The 16,137-nt window shown below is 42.5% G+C and overlaps 1 protein-coding gene across 1 annotated transcript in view; it reads right to left on the bottom strand.

Moving 5' to 3' along the window:
- Positions 1-16,137, bottom strand: part of sema3d (sema domain, immunoglobulin domain (Ig), short basic domain, secreted, (semaphorin) 3D) — a 264,519-nt gene that overhangs the window by 37,073 nt on the left and 211,309 nt on the right. The window contains exons 13-16 of the mRNA XM_048610186.1: positions 15,889-15,930; positions 15,603-15,760; positions 10,673-10,737; positions 5,736-5,872 (exon numbers count right to left, since the gene is read on the bottom strand). Coding sequence (XP_048466143.1) covers positions 5,736-5,872; positions 10,673-10,737; positions 15,603-15,760; positions 15,889-15,930 — 402 coding nt within the window. The remainder of the gene's footprint in view (positions 1-5,735; positions 5,873-10,672; positions 10,738-15,602; positions 15,761-15,888; positions 15,931-16,137) is intronic.

Genomic DNA, 16,137 nt, shown 5'->3' with positions numbered 1-16,137 from the left:
GCATGTCCCTTTAAGTGCAAGCGGCTTAAAAACATATAAAAGTAGAAAGTGCTAGAAGCATTCAAGAGATTAGGCAGGATTTGAGAGAGAGAAACAGAGTCTATACCTTAAATCAGCATCAGGCTGAGACACAGTCACAGAATTGTTACAGTGCAGATGGAGGTCCTTCAGCCCATCATGTCTGCACAAATTCTCAGAGCATTTTAATTTACTGCCAATATTCTGCCTTTTTTTCTGTAACCTGCATGTTGTTTTTATTTAAATAACCATTCAATTCCCTCCTGAATGCCTCAACAGACTCTGCCTCCACCACAGTATCAGGCAGTGTATTTCAGACCCTGAAATGTTATCTCTGTTCCTCTTTCGAGAAATGCAGCCTGACCTGCTGAGTGTTTCCAGCATTTTATTGTTAATTTTTTTTTCAGTTTTCCAGCACATGCAGCATTTTGCTTTTGAATTAGATAAAAATGAAATTGCCTGAAACAATGTCTTCCTCTTTAAGAAATCCAAGATTCAGGAGGTTACTTTGAAAGTAGATGGATGTGCATTGACCTGTAGACTGTGCCTTTTACCATGGGGAGACTATTGGGCATCAGCTACAACATGTCAGGCTGAACTTACTGCCTTCATCATGGCATTGGAAGGATTTGTAGATTGATTATCACCTGTTTAATCACTTCATGACCTCACATTGCAGGGCATCAAGTCTTGGAGCGGTTCTGGAATTACAAAATGTGCTGAGTGAATGGGAATAGATAGAAATGTTAACCACAGCCAGTTTTCTATCTCCTGTGATTACACGATACACAGCCTCACCTGCACAAATGTGAACAAATGGGCCTCGGGATTAGTTTCAGCAGGACTAGATAACAGAGCCAGTGCAGGCACGAGGGGCTGAATGGCCTCCTTCAGTACTGAAATAAATCTGAGATTCTTGGATTCTGTGAATGTGGTTAATCAGTCTTGCAATGATGTTCATTTCTGGATGTATAACGTATATCGACTTAGTCAAGTTATGGGTAAGAAAACAAGTCATGCTCCACAGAAGAATAAACGGTGGTAAATTATGCAGAGAAAACTGACCTTGGTTTTTTGGAAGCCTGGTTTCTAGTATCGTTGTACAGAAATTTCTCTGTAGTTCTAACTAATTTCTAACTTTGAATTCAGTGACACTGAAGGAACAGTGATATATTTCCCAGTCAGGATGGGGAGTGGTTTGGAGACCGACTTACAGATGGTGGTGTTCCCATGTATCTGCTGCCCTTGTCCTTCTAGATGGTAAAGGTAGTGGTTTTGGAAAGTGCTATCCAAAGAACCTTGGAGTATTTCTGCAGCTCATCACACTGCTGCCACTGAGCGTCAATGGTGGAGGGAGTGGATGTGGTGCCAGTTAAGCAGGCTACTTTGTCCTAGATGGTATTGTTGGAGCTACACCCATCCAGGCAAGTGGAGAGTATTCCATCACACTCCTGACTTGTGCCTTGTAGATGGTGGGACAGGCTTTGAGGAATCAGGAGAGGAGTCACTTACCACAGTATTCCTCGCCTCTAACTTACTCTTGTAGCCACTGTGTCTGTATGGCTATTCCAGGTGATTTTCTGGTCAATGGTAACCCCTAGGGGGTTGATAGTGGTGGATTCAGTGATGGTAATATCATTGATTGTCAAGGGGTGATGGTTAAGGTTCTCATTTATTGCAGATGCTCACTCCTGAGCCAGAAGTCATGCCGGATTTTAAATGTTGACTCTTTTTCTTCACAGATGGAAGACCGCTGAATTTATATGTTATTGCCTGGTACTTGTCTGGTGTAATCGTCACGTGCCACTTGCGAGTCCAGATTTTGTTGCATTTGAACACGGACTGCTTCAGTATCTGAGGAATCACAAATGGTGTTGAACATTGTGAAATCATCAGCAGACATCCCCACTTTGACCTTACGATGGAGGGAAGGTCATTGATGAAGCAGCTGAAGATGGTTGGGCCTAGGACACTACCCTGAGGGACTCCTGCAGACATGTCCTGGAGCTGAGATGATTGACCTCCCACAACCACAACCATCTTCCTATGTGTCAGGTATGACTCCAACCACCAGAGAGTTTGCCCCTGATACCCATTGATTCCAGTTTTGCTCGGGGTCCTTGATGCCACACTCGGTCAAATGCAGCCTTGATGTCAAGGGCTGTCACTCCCACCTCACCTCTGGTATTCAGCTCTTTTGTCCATGTTTGAGCCAAGGCCGAAATGAGATCAGGAGCTGAGTGACCCTGGCGGAACCCAAACTGGGCATCACTGAGCAGGTTATTGCTGAGCAGGTGCTGCTTGGTAGCACTGTTGATGACATCTTCTATCACTTTACTGATGATCGAGAGGAGACTGGTGGGGTGGTAATTGGCTGGGTTGGATTTGTCCTGCTTTTTATGTACAGGACATGCCTGGGCAATTTTCCATATTGTCAGGTAGATACCAGTGTTGTAACTGTACAGGAACAGCTTGGCTAGGGGAGCAGCAAGTTCTGGAGCACAAGCCTTCAGAACTATTGCCGGGATGTTGTCAGGACCTGTAGCCTTTGCAGTATCCAGTGTCTCCAACTGTTTCTTGATATCACGTGGACTGAATCGAATTGGCTGAAGACTGGTATCTGAGAGTTGGGGTCTTTGGATGAGGTCGACATGGATTATCCACTTGGCACTTCTGGCTTAAAATTGTTGCAAATTCTTCAGCCTTATCTTTGGGCTCTTCTATCATTGAGGATGGGATATTTGTGGAGCCTCTTCCTCTAGTGAGTTGTTTAATAATCCACCACCATTCATGACAGCTTGGCATGCAAGTAGTTTTGTTTAGTAAATTCACCAAGTTGACACCTCATTTTCAGATATGCCTGGTGCTGCTCCTGGCATGCCCTCCTGCACTCTCCGTTGAACCAGGGTTGATCCCCTGGCTTGATGGTAATGATTGAGTGGGGGATATGCCAGGCCATGAGGTTACAGATTGTGCTGGAGTACAATTCTGCTGCTGTTAATGGCCCACAGCATCTCATGGATGGCCAATCTGGACTTGCTAGATCTGTGCGAAGTCTGTCCCATTTAGCACAGTGATAGTTCCACACAACATGACGGAGATTATTCTCAATGTGAAGGCGGGACTTCATCTCCACAAGGATTGAGCAGTGGTTGGTCTTACTGATCCTGTCATGGACAGGTGCATCTGCAACCAGGTAAGGATGAGGTCAAGTATGTTTCTTCCTCTTGTTGGTTTCCTCACCACCTGCCGCAGACCCAGTCTAGCAGCTCCACCAAACTTTAGGAGGATGTTTATGACTGCACAAAGATGAGTGGCAGATTAGATGATTGGTCAGAACACGAAGAATGTCTGAGAGTGACTAAAAAGTGAATCAGGAATAAGACATTAGAATATAAGACGAAGCTAGCTAGCAATGTAAAAATGGATAGTTAGAGTTTCTAAAGTTATTTAAAATGGAAAAGAACAAGTAAAACATTGAGTGTTGGTCCTGCAGAGAGTGAGAGCGGACAGTTCATAGCAGATAATGTGAAAATGACAGATAAAGGAAACAAATATTTAGCTTTTGTTTTCACTTTGTCAATACAGTTATGCACAGCCTAAATAAGCCTCCTCCCAGCCTTCTCCATCTCACTCTGTGTGCACGGCCTTTTCTTCTGGTCTTCCTCCTGTACTTAGCCAGCTTCTCCTCGAATGCTCCGTGTGGTCATCAGTTCCCTATTTGCAGCAGTCTCTGGTGAATTTCAGTCTCCACTCTGCCCCATTAATTACCATGGTTTCTGGGCAGTACAAGCCTCATTAAGAAGAGTTGTTGTTCCACAGAATGACTCTCAGCCTCAGTATGAGCCAATGCAAACCAATCAAAATTGTTCTGATTGCATGGAAACATTTCAGGTGGCTGGAGTCCTTAGTTCAAGTGAAAAATATGAAAGGTCGTAAATCATGGATGAGAGGGGTGGGGGAATGTGTCTGACAGGTACAGCAGCCATCTTAATCTTGGACAAATACTCAATGTTTCTACAACATCAAAGCAGTTTTTAAAAGAGCACGACAAAAGCACATTGAACATGTGCATAAAGGCTCGGAGCAGATCATTCAGAGCAGATTAATTTTCATATTTCTGTGTTTATAAACCAATAAGATGTGACTGTGCATGAGCAAGTTCATGTAAAAAAAAAAGCACGAAGTATTTTTGAATGGACTGATCACAACATTACCTTTGTCCTTCTAAAACATGTAAAATGTCAACATTGCAGTCAATCCAGGACAGCACTGGGATGCTGGTGAGTGAGAATAAGGTGATGGCACCCTGAACTTGATGGAATTGACTTATCACTGTATTTCCTCCTTCACCATGGAGACTGAACCTAACAATGGATGGTTGCATTGCCTAGAGTCAAGCAAGAAGATAGAGAATGACATCCGGTCACATCCATTGGACCCCATTTACTATTTGAGGACAGTACCAGCAAGAGGATGGAACGCGCACACTCTGTCCAGCATTAGCTCATGCTTCAGCCAAAGAGGATCCCAAAGGCAGTTTTGAATGTATTTGCTCAAGTCTGGTTGAAGCAACTGTTACTCTAGGATCTGAAAATCCACCCTCGGCCAATGTTCCTCCAGGCTCTTTATTCTTTGGGAGATTACATCACCTCCAGAGCAGACTGCTAGAAGTTAGGTGCATGAGGGGGAGATTTCAATATTCTTCCAGAAGCTCACTGGTCAAATGCTGAGAAGACCTGGACCTGATAATGATTGAACCTCTGGCTCGGACTAATGGCCCACCACCCAGTTACCCCGAACTCTGCACCACGAGTAAACTTACCAATGTCTGTTGACTGCACCATACAGGGGTTTATGAACAAACAACCTATGAAAACTCGTACCTACGACTGTGATCCCACACAAGGGGAATAATTTTAAAGACCCAACATACGGAATATTTCCTGTACTTATGAAAAGCTCCTTGACATTGTCCTGCATTATGTTATGACCTGTGTATAAACTCACTTGTGAACAGACTTCAAAATGAAACCCATTCACAACTCAAGCATTGCCCATCCTGTTGTTGTCAACCATGTGAGTCATATATAAGTCACTTTCTAGAGGTTTTGGATATTGGATTTGAAATGTTAACCCTGTTTCTCTCACCACAGATAGGAGTGTCTGCAACGTTTTCTGTTTTTATGTCAAATTTCCAACATTTTCAGTATCTTATTGTTATTGCTGTTGACTATTACCTAACCCCAAAATAAACACAGAATGGCAAACAGATATTCCCTTGCAATTATCCTGAAACAAAGATTTCAGCTTCAGGAAACATTGACAACAATGTGGGTTGGAAGGAGGTGGCTGACTGATCACCCTTTATGAATCCCACTCAAAATTCCACTGGAGCAAGGAGACCAGCAGGACAAACCACCCCTGCCCATTTCCCACAACTTCAACTTCATTCTTTCAAGTTTAAAATCATTCACTTATTGGTGACATCAGAAACAGTGAGATTGATACACATTCATCAAATTGCATCAATAGACTGGCTCAGTGTTTGCTGCAGCTTGTTTAATCATTATACCTGACCCAGGGACTTTTCTGCTACATTATCCTCTTACTCAGGTCCCTCAGTGCAGTCATTAGCTCTTGTCCCTTCAAAGCACTGTTGACAAAATGCTGCAGGAGTAGCTTCATCACAAATTGTGGACAGAAGGACACCTTACCTCCTCATGATGTTCATCTCGGGACCGCTGAACGAACCACTGGATAGATGCCTGCTGGGATTTGGGGATGCACTCCAGGAAAGTGGAGTTAAACTCAATGCCAAAAATCAACTTCTCTTCAGCTTCATTACTCATACCTGTCAATCATAAACACCGACATCAGTGTGAGTTTTGCACTGGGGAGCTAGTGTCTGTTAAAACAAATCCTATTGTCCAGTGCAGGTGAATATTTAATAGCAGACAGTTTGGTGGGGGTGGGGGAGATATTATTCCTTCAGTGCTGTGGGAATTATGAGCTCAATCAGCACTTATTGTCCATTCCTATTTATGCATGACGAGGTGGTAGGAAGCCACATTATTGAACCATTACCGTCCGTGTGGTGTAGGAATACAGTACTGTTACTGGATTTTGGCCCTGCATCTAAATTCAGTCAAAAATTGCAGGGCTGTCACTGTAACTGAACCAAAGATTCTAAGCTAGTAAGCAGTGCATTCTTAGTTTGAGACAGTTTTGGCCACAGTCAGTCAGTCAGTTCTTAGCATTTCTGAGTGGAGAAAGTGAAAATGCAAGGAAAAGAACTCATATAATCATAGAAACCAAAAGAACTGTGGATGCTGGTAAATCAGGAACAAAAACAAAGTTGCTGGAAAAGCTCAGCAGGTCTGGCAGCATCTGTGAAGGAAAAAACAGAGTTAATGTTTTGGGTCCGGTGACCTTTCCTCAGAACTTCCCCATATAATCACAGAACTGTTTATCAAGATGCTACAGATATCAAAGTTTTCTCTGCATTAACTGATACCAGATGGAATAAACCTGGAAGAAATCAATCCTAAACTAGATATTGTTAGGGATGGGCAAGAAATGCTGGCCAGCCAGCAACGCCCACATCCCATAAATGAATAGAACAAAAAAATGAAGAATTATGATTGCTTCCACAACTAGCAGAACACAACATCTTGTATAATTTGTCTTTATGCTTCAAACTGCACTGGTCTGTCAACCTCACTCAATTCAAATGCTGATGATCCACATGGAGAACCATAGGGAGCCAGACAGATTTCCTCAATGTTTGGCCTGTGTTATATTCGACGGGACAGCACCACATGTATTCTTGGTGATTTTCGGATGATCCATTCATGGTCTGGATCTCACTCAGTAACAGTGGTTAGTGAGAAATCACAGACAGGAGCTGGGAAATCTGGAAAGGCTCCCTGTTAGCTTGCAGTCAGAATGCTGGACATGGAGTGTCAAAAGTTAAACATATCCCCTTCCCTTATCACATTCACCTTGTTCAGGGCAAAACTGAGTGCATTTGACACACAAAATGTCAAGCGTCTTCAAAGTGTCTTTCAGAGATCCTAGCTACTTGCTTTACTCCTTTGAGTGAGGAACACCAAAGATTGAAAGAACAGCAATAACAATAACGTCGCTGTAAATTTTTATATGGTAAGAAATGTGCAGTAATGGGCTGTTATGAGTTTATTTTGAAAGCTAATTTCAATGGACATGAAAAATGTAAGAATGAGTTTTGCTTCTTTTGCTATACTCTCACTAAACATTGATATCCGTGGGGCAATGGCTAGCATTCCTGCCACTGAGGCAAAAGTTTAGGTTCATGTCCAACTCCAAGATTTCCAAAGAAAATCAAGCCAGACTCTCGAATGCAGTACTGAGGGAGTTCCACACTGTCGGAGGGTCAGTGCTGAGGGAGTGCTGCGTATTCAGAGGGTAAGTGCTGAGTGAACGCTGCACTGTTGGAGGCACTATCTTTTCATAGCAACATTAACCTGTAGCTCTATCTGCCTGCTCAGGTGTATATGAAACATCCCATGGTCCTATTTTAAAGAAAAACAGAAGAGTTTTAATCAGAGTATTGGCCATTGCTTATGTCCCCAACATCACAATAAAGTGGATTACCTAGTAATTATCACACTGCTGTTTGTGGGAACTCACTGTGTGAAAATCAGCTGTATGTAACGTCCTATATTGCTGCAGTAACCCCACCTAAAAATGCTTCGTTGGCTGTAAGCTCTCTTTTGAAAACTTGGTACTTATGAAAATTGCTATATAAATGCAAATATTTCTTCAATTCCAAAAGCAGTCACCCCCAACGTTGGTTTGTTGAAGCTCACTCTGGAGTTAAATGTATGTTTTTTATTCATTCAAAGGACGTGGGCATTATTCGCTGGTCCCATCCTTAGTTGCCCCTTGAGAAGGTGGGGGTGAGCTGCTTTCTTGAACCGCTGCAGTCCATGTACTGTGGGTTGACCCACAATGCCCCTTAGGGAGGGAGTTTCAGGAATTTGATTCAGCAACAGCGAAGGAATAGTGATACATTTCCAAGTCAGGATGGTGAGTGGCTTGGAGGGGAACTTGAAGGGGATGGTGTTCCCATGTATCTGCTGCCCTTGTCCTTCTAGATGGAAGTGGTTGTGGGTTTGGGAGGTGCTGACTATGGATTTTTGATGAATTTCTGCAGGTAATCTTGTAGATAGTACAAGCAGCATCAGAGGAGCAGGAAAGCTGACGTTTCAGGCCTTCGTAGATAGTACACACTGCTGCTACTGAGCGTCAGTGGTGGAGGGAGTGAATGTTTGTGAATGTGGTGACAATCAAACTGGCTGCTTTGTGTCAAGCTTCTTGAGTGTTGTAAGCATAAAACATGGAGTGGTGTCAAACATAACTATGTTAAATTTTCTCTATATCCTACAGTGGCTCCTGGTCAAACACTTAAAATTCTCAGGCTTGTTGTTAAACCCTTCCTGATCACACTCTCTCCGATTTCTAACGTCCTTCAGCACTACAAGCCTCAAGAATCTCTGCACGCCTCCAATCCTGAACTCTTGTGCTTGTCTGATTTTAGTCACTCCACTATTAGTGGCTCTGCCACTTCATCTACCTGGGTCCTTAAGTCTGCAATTCCCTCCCTAACTCCATTTCCACTGTTTCTACCTTTTCTTCAAAACATTCTGTAAAACCCATATCTTTGACCAAGCTCTTCATCATCGTCTTCAATATCTCGCTATATGGCTCAATGTCAACTTTGGTCTGGTGAATCTTGGGAAATTTTATGATGTTAAGTGAACGACAGACACAATCCATTGGTGTCTTGGGAAGAAGTGGCCCTGAAATCCCAGAGATAGTTCACTGAACTTTGCAACATCATTGATCCTTTACATGTGAGAATGTTGAAGGGAGAGTCAAAAATTGAATAAAAACATCAAAAGTGTTCTTATGTTTTGTTAGATGTTTTACTCTGGAGCTAGAGCTAATTTGGACAATGACGTCAATGTTGGCTGACTTTATAATACATTGGTCAGACCACACTTGCAAGACTATGCACACCACACCACAAAAATGGACCTAAACACAGAAAGTAGAGGAAATAAGACAGATCCCAAGTGTAATAAGGATTAGACATGAGGGAAGATTAGAGAATTTGGCTTCCTCTGCCACTTGCGTCATTTCCCACACTCTCTGTATTCTCCATAGAAGCGGTTTCCTGGCCTTTGAATGGATTAAAAAGTGGATTAGCAACAGAAACCAGATGGCTGTGATAACCAGGGAAAGCGTTCTCACATGGGTCAATGCTGAGGAAACTCCATGTGAATCCATTGCATGGGCCTGTGCTGTCCTCATATTATGTTCAGGCAGGTACAGAGCTCTGAGTGGATATATCTAATTTTGACTATGTCTGCTTTACTCCATTGGTAACTTGGGTTGCTGTGAGAAAAACTGTACCAGAAATATCTGAATAGAAAGTGTACTTAATGGTATGTATTTTCTTATATTCCCTGAACTCGATCACTGTCTCTTTTTTCCAAAACAGTGGGTGGTTCACTTTGAGGTATTTCCTGCACTCTCTGTGTCGTCAAGACCAGCCAATTAGAGGAAAACTGTAAAGCTTAGAACTCAAATGTTCCTTGGTCTCCAGAGAGGAATGTTCACTATCAGCATAGTCAGAAGTTGGAAACTCATTATTGATTCTGCTTTTATGAAGCGCCTCGGTACGTGTTACTACACTTTAGGCACTACACAAACACAAATTGGCAATTTTGAACAGTCAGCATAAGCTCATTTACAATGATAAATGGTCATTTATAACCCCCCTGCGAAGCATCATCCAAGGATGCCCACCGTGAAGTTATCCTCCTCCCTCCAGAAAGACCTCAGTGGATTTCTCTCCCACCACAACCCTCTGGTAGTCTCAGAAGGGTCCCTACCCGAAACATCAGCTTTCCTGCTCCTCTGATGCTGCCTGGTCTGCTGTGTTCCTCCAGCTTCACACTCATACCCATCAGCAGCATGAAGCAGCAGTTGCAGGTCTGAACCCCAGCTCCCTCTGAATCATGTCACCACTCGTTCTGACCAGCACCTTACGTTTCTCAAATCTATCAGATTCAAAACATGTCTCATGTTTCCCTCAATTCTAATTATCTTTGAAAATGACAAGCTTTCTTAAACTCCTTTGTAAGTCCAGCATTCTGTACTGTCAGGGCTGCAGACTTGGCTACATTCAGGAATCCGGGTGTTTTGAAATGAAATTTTCAGTGTCTTTCTCATGTAATAAATGGTAAGTACATACAAGGGTCCCTGTATTTATGCAAGATATATATCTATCACTAAAAAGTAATTTGACCAAAATCTAAGCCAGATTTTCACAGACTGTCAAGTTCCAATGTTTGAGCATGTTGTACATACAGTGTTTCTTATACTGTGGGTTAGGGGACACAAAACCTGCATGTCAACTTATAGTCCCTAAAATCTGAAGCACCTAATATTCCTCACAATAATTAAACAATCTGTCTATATAAGCGAAACTCAAATAAAACTTTTAGTCCTGTGGCTCGATATATAGAATATTATTGACTCTCTTCCTTCTAAGCACTTTTACAAGACAACATCTGCTGTAAAAGATGTAGAAAAAAAAACTTACTTTCTTCCAGATCCCAGCACTGGCTGATGGGGTCCCCATGTTTTACATCTTGACGTCTAGTCCGCCTGTACAAACATCATAAATGCCAATGAAATATTCATCACAGAAAACTTGCTTTGATCAGTTAACAGAGGGAGAAAAAAATCTCTGAAGCAAAATGTTTTTGCAGTTTGCAGTTGTGAACTTGCTTGCCATTACAATAAGGGCTGCTATTTTATTACACTTCCTTTACCAGGCGTGACTCCATCAGCATAGTGTGTCAAATTGCAGAGACTCATTAACTCATTCCTCAGTGATTAATAGTTATTTATCTATTGCTTTGTGTTCTAGCAAGCAGAGGAGAATGATGAATGGAGCAGCTCACTTACACATTGGCTTAAAACATTTCTTAACTACAAAGTCTGCTGTATAAGTAATTTGTAACATCAATCATACATCACTTAATAGCTACTGCTCAATTTGCCTTGCCTGCTCTCCTACTTATTGTCACCTTGGTAATATTTTCCACTATAGATCATGCACCTTCACCTAGGTCTCTGAATAAATAAATAGATGTTTAAGTCTGCTGTATTGACAGTACCATTAACACTGCACAGGTGAAATAGTTGTGAATATTTACAATGTGAAAGGGATTGGGTAATTTGCCAGTTTGATCTCAATCTTGTCAGTGCAATGAAGCAAAAAAATTGCAAGAATTTCTCAAAGATGTATTTCAAACTGGTCCAAGACTGTCTCCTGCAGAGCTGTGATTTCCCAACTGTTTTATAGAACTATATTGCATACAATCCAGAATTTCTGGGTTCTGGATTGTTGACCTATGTGGGAACTGGCTGAGAAATGTCAATTTAAGGTGGACAGTGAGCTACTGCCTAGAGCCTCTGCAACTGTCTCTGATCCTGTGTTACTGTTGGATACTTTAGACAGATCCACAAGACCTATCCGAATAGTTATCCAAGAAAATATGAGACAGTTTAACACTTGGACTAACATCTTGGTAACTGCAATACCAACTCCCCAGTCACTCCTCCCACCACATCCTCCCAAACTAACCAACTCCCCTTGATACCGCTCCTCACCCAACCTGATCGTGTCCCTGACCTAACTACCATACTGATCCAAACTGATTAACACCCTGTCTTGACACAACTAGGCCCTGACCCGACTATGCCTCTCACAAATCTGCCCCTCTGCCAAACTGACTATCCCCCAACTGGACATAACTACTAACCTGACACACATTGAATACCCCGCTGACAGCTCCAATATTCCACTGACTATTCCAATACACCCCTGACCACTCCAATACTCCCTAGCCTGACCACTCCAATACACCCCTGACCACTCCAATACCCCCTAGCCTGACCACTCCAATTCTGCACTGACCACTCCAATACCTGACTGACCACTCTAATACCCCGTAGCCTGACCACCTGCCTGATCACCCAGCGAGTCCCTTCCCTCAAGCCAACTACTGCCCCTTGACCTGGGCTGGCTAATACCTCAACCTAAGCTAACAATCCAACTATCCCCAATGCGAACACCTGTCCAATCACATGACAAGCCCCATCCCTGTTTCAAACAACACCTATCCACTCTCCCAATTGCCCCTGAACTCACCCTGTCACCTCACCCACCCTGTACCCCTTCACACACCCTGCGCCCCTCACCCACCCTGTGTTTCTATCCATTTACTCATTTACCTAGTGTCCCACTGACCTTTCCACTCACCAGTATACAAAGATTGGGCCTTTAAACGTATTGTACAATGGCAAGTGCAGTAAAAGTGGGAGCTTTTACTATCCAGTCTTTCCCCAGCTCGGTTGCAGTTCCCTGAGGGACAATGCATTGTGCATTGCTGTGATAGCCGGGATGGGAGGATCTTGAGGGAAATGTATCGCAGTGTTGTCTCAGGAGAATCTTGGGAGTTTTGGCAAACTGACCATCACTGCCACTGCTCAGGAGATTCAGGCTAGCTCTCTGAAAAACCCATCTACATTCTCTTGATTCCTCAACTTCTAGATACTCATTTTCAAATATTTATCCACCTTCTTTTGAAAGGAAGTTGGGTTTTCTGTTTCCATCAGTGTAACTGCCCTAAAAATCCACTGTTAAACAGTGCTCAATACTTCAAGAGTCCTCAAAGGACTTTGCACAATTTTCATGTTAAAGCTTGCTTATGATCACACCAAAGCATCAAGGTCCAGCTGGCTAAAAGTAATAATTCCTTGTCCCTGAGCCCAGTGTGATCTGCTCCTGCACGCTGCAATATTCCAGAACTAAAACTAGAGTCGATAACAACAATTTCAATGAAGAATATATTTAAACAGTAACGTTACTCAATACCAATATCCTTAGACAAGGCTGGTATCTGCAATGAGGCATGAGCTCAGGTCTGTTCCCTAACAGTTGTCCTTCACTGAGATCACTAACTGTATCGTGGTAAGTTTAGTAGCTGTGACTGATATCTCGAAGAGGATGAATTCCTGTGGTATTTTCCCAGATGGCAAATGCTGGGATTTTGTAGCATTTGCGATCCCTAACAGTGGTGGTGGGTAAGAGTTGTTTGAGGTAGTTTGTTGCCACCAATCCTGATTTGTCTTGGGCCTATTTTATGATTCGTGGTGGAGGATACACCCCTGTACAGTGTCTACAGAAGGGGCATGGTCTTTCATAACAAGGTTTATTGCATGGTCGTGTTTATTGTATGACGTAGTCAGGTATAATTACCAGGACTTTAGGGAAGTGTTGCAGATACATCTGCTCCCTTTCACAGCTAGAGTAGATTTCCTTTCTTGATCAACAGACTGTTTGTAGAATCAATTGAGCCTATATAAAACGAACATTAACCCTTTCAGACCCATTCATTTATACAACACTTCTCATCCTTATTTCCAAATCTGTCCATGGTCTCATCCCTTCTGCCTTTCTCATTAACTTCAAATGTCTCTACAATTTCCTGAGGTCTGCGTACACCTCAAATTATGGTCTCCAGTACATCCCTGGTTTCTCTGCTTCATTATTTTCAGCCTTATCATTAGCCAGATAGGCCAAGACTCAGAAATTCCTTCAGCTAAACCTCTCTGCTGCTGTATGGCTCTCTCTTGCCTGTTCTGACACTTCCATCACCCTTCGCTTCATGACGGGTCACCTGAATAAACCCTGCCTCCATTAGTTCAGTATAAAATGTTGTTTGATAATGCTGCTTGGGTAAATTTGCTTTTTTAAAGGTTCAATATTAATGCAAGTTGTTTTTGCAGCACTTGGGTTATCTTTGGACAATTGCTCAAGTGGCTATGGTTGCTGATGGGAGTTCACTATCTGGTGAATCTAGATTTCCCTGGGCCATGGTGCGGAGCACTGGAGTGGTCATCAGTCAGCTCCAGATGTAGCCACATTTACCTTGAAACTACAGTCCCTGACAGCTCAGTCAATTAAAGTGAATTAAACTCAGTGACATGTCCCACCCCTGAACTGGAAACATATTTATGGAGTAAACTATTGGAGGCAGTTTCTAGTTTGGTCATGTTATTGGCCACCTGACTGTCCGTTGCACTGACTTTAACAGAACAGAAAAATCAATCCTACTGCACAACAGACAACTAATCTCAGCACGAGATCCCACTCTTGGCCAAAGGAAAATTCATTTCCTTTACTTTAAAATCATTCCAGCTAATATTGATATGCAAAATTAGGAATCACGTGTCCTCAAAATCAACAAATTGAAGCAGGCCTACTGAGCTGAGACCTCAAGTTGAACAGATTTGAAGGTGATCATTGAGTTGTACCCTGTCAGAAGGGCTCACATATGTGCCTGCAGAACATTCATTCATTTACAACATTGTACAGGGTGTTTAACACTGATCATTGTCATTTCAATGAAGTTCAGGGAATGTGGCTGCATCATATTTGATCTTTGCTGTCTGTTGAGGTACATGATTTTGTCACAGAGTGCCTAATTCACTGTCTGGATTCCAGGATTTCTCTCTCCTATTTGCTGTCAAGAAAGAAAAGCAAAATGCTACATGCTGGACATCTGAAATAAACAGAGACTGCTGGAGTAACTCAGCTGGTCTGGTAGCTTTTGCTGAAGTGTTATCTCTAATCTTCCAGTGTTTGCTGTCTAGAAATCTCTGTTCACTGAGAGTATGTTTACTTGAAAGGGTTAAATCTCAGGTGTGGTAGATCTCACAGTCTGTTCACAATCTGTGCATTGGTGAGTCCCCTTCATTGCGGGCTATACACCCCAGTCTTGTTGGCAACCAGAAAATAAGAGAGTATAACTTTTGCAAAGGGCTGAACAATGCGGAGACAGTATGACTTTGCAGCATGTAGTATATTAGACCATAAGATGGCCCCTGGAGCTTGTTCTGCTGTTCAATAGGATCATCTAACATTCCTCATGTCCACTTTCCTGCATTTTCCCCCATAACCCCCAATTCCTGAACTGATCAAGAATCTATCAATCTCAGCCTTAAATATACACAATGACTCTGCCCTCCCCAACACCCCCACCCTATTGCAGCTCTCTGTGGCAAGGAGTTCCAAAGACTCACAACTCCCTGAGAGAAGAAATTCCTCCTCACCTCAGTCTTAACTTGGTATCCCTTTACATGTTGTAAGAAACGAGGTTGTAAAGTCAGGAACCAGAAAGAGAGAGATTGAATGATTACCACAACAGAAAATGATCTCCTGGTAAATCACTTCAAGAGAACTTGGAGCGCGATAAGAGTCTGGTTGCATGCTACACAAGTATAATATGATGGAATTTTTCTGTAAAGTAATTGAGTTATCTTTGGCCTTTTCTCAAGCAATGCAACTTTAAGAAGAAATATAAACAGCTTCCAGCAATCTATAATTCAAGAAATATGAAAGCAGAGGCTTCTGTTTCTGCTTAATCATAACCAGCTGAATGCAGCTGGCCACAACCCACCTTTTTGATGCTGGGGCATAACGGGAACATGAGCTGCCATCCCAGGCACAGTAGGGGTCTCTGGCTAAACAGCATTCAGTGCAAGCCTTGCCATAGATGTCACATCGATGCAGCCAGAGCTGGACCAGACCATCTTGTGAGCCAATGTATAATTGCTGCTGTCATTAAACAGTGAAAGAAAAGAATCAACTGCTGTTTCCCGAGAATCTTATTTTACATTTTCCTCTGGACAGGAATTACACAATATCAATAAACATAAATTAATATAAACACTTTAAAAATGTACCTGTTTTGAAGATATCGCCATGTTTAAGATTGGAGAAGGTGCCTGAGAAAATAAGGAAGAAATTTCAGATGTTACATATTTTAAATTCAGCTTGTTGCCAATTTGAACAATAAACGATCAAAGTGACAGCAAGAACTGTAGATGCTGGAGTCAGAGTCGATACAGTGTGGAGCTGGAGGAACACAGCAGGTCAGGCAGCATCAGAGGAGCAGGAAAGTCAATGTTTCAGGCCTAGACCCTTCATCAGGG

This window comes from Rhincodon typus, chromosome 22, assembly GCF_021869965.1.
Source record: "Rhincodon typus isolate 14 chromosome 22, sRhiTyp1.1, whole genome shotgun sequence".
Classification (NCBI taxonomy): Eukaryota; Metazoa; Chordata; class Chondrichthyes; order Orectolobiformes; family Rhincodontidae; genus Rhincodon; species Rhincodon typus.
This window is presented reverse-complemented; position numbering and strand designations above follow the sequence as displayed.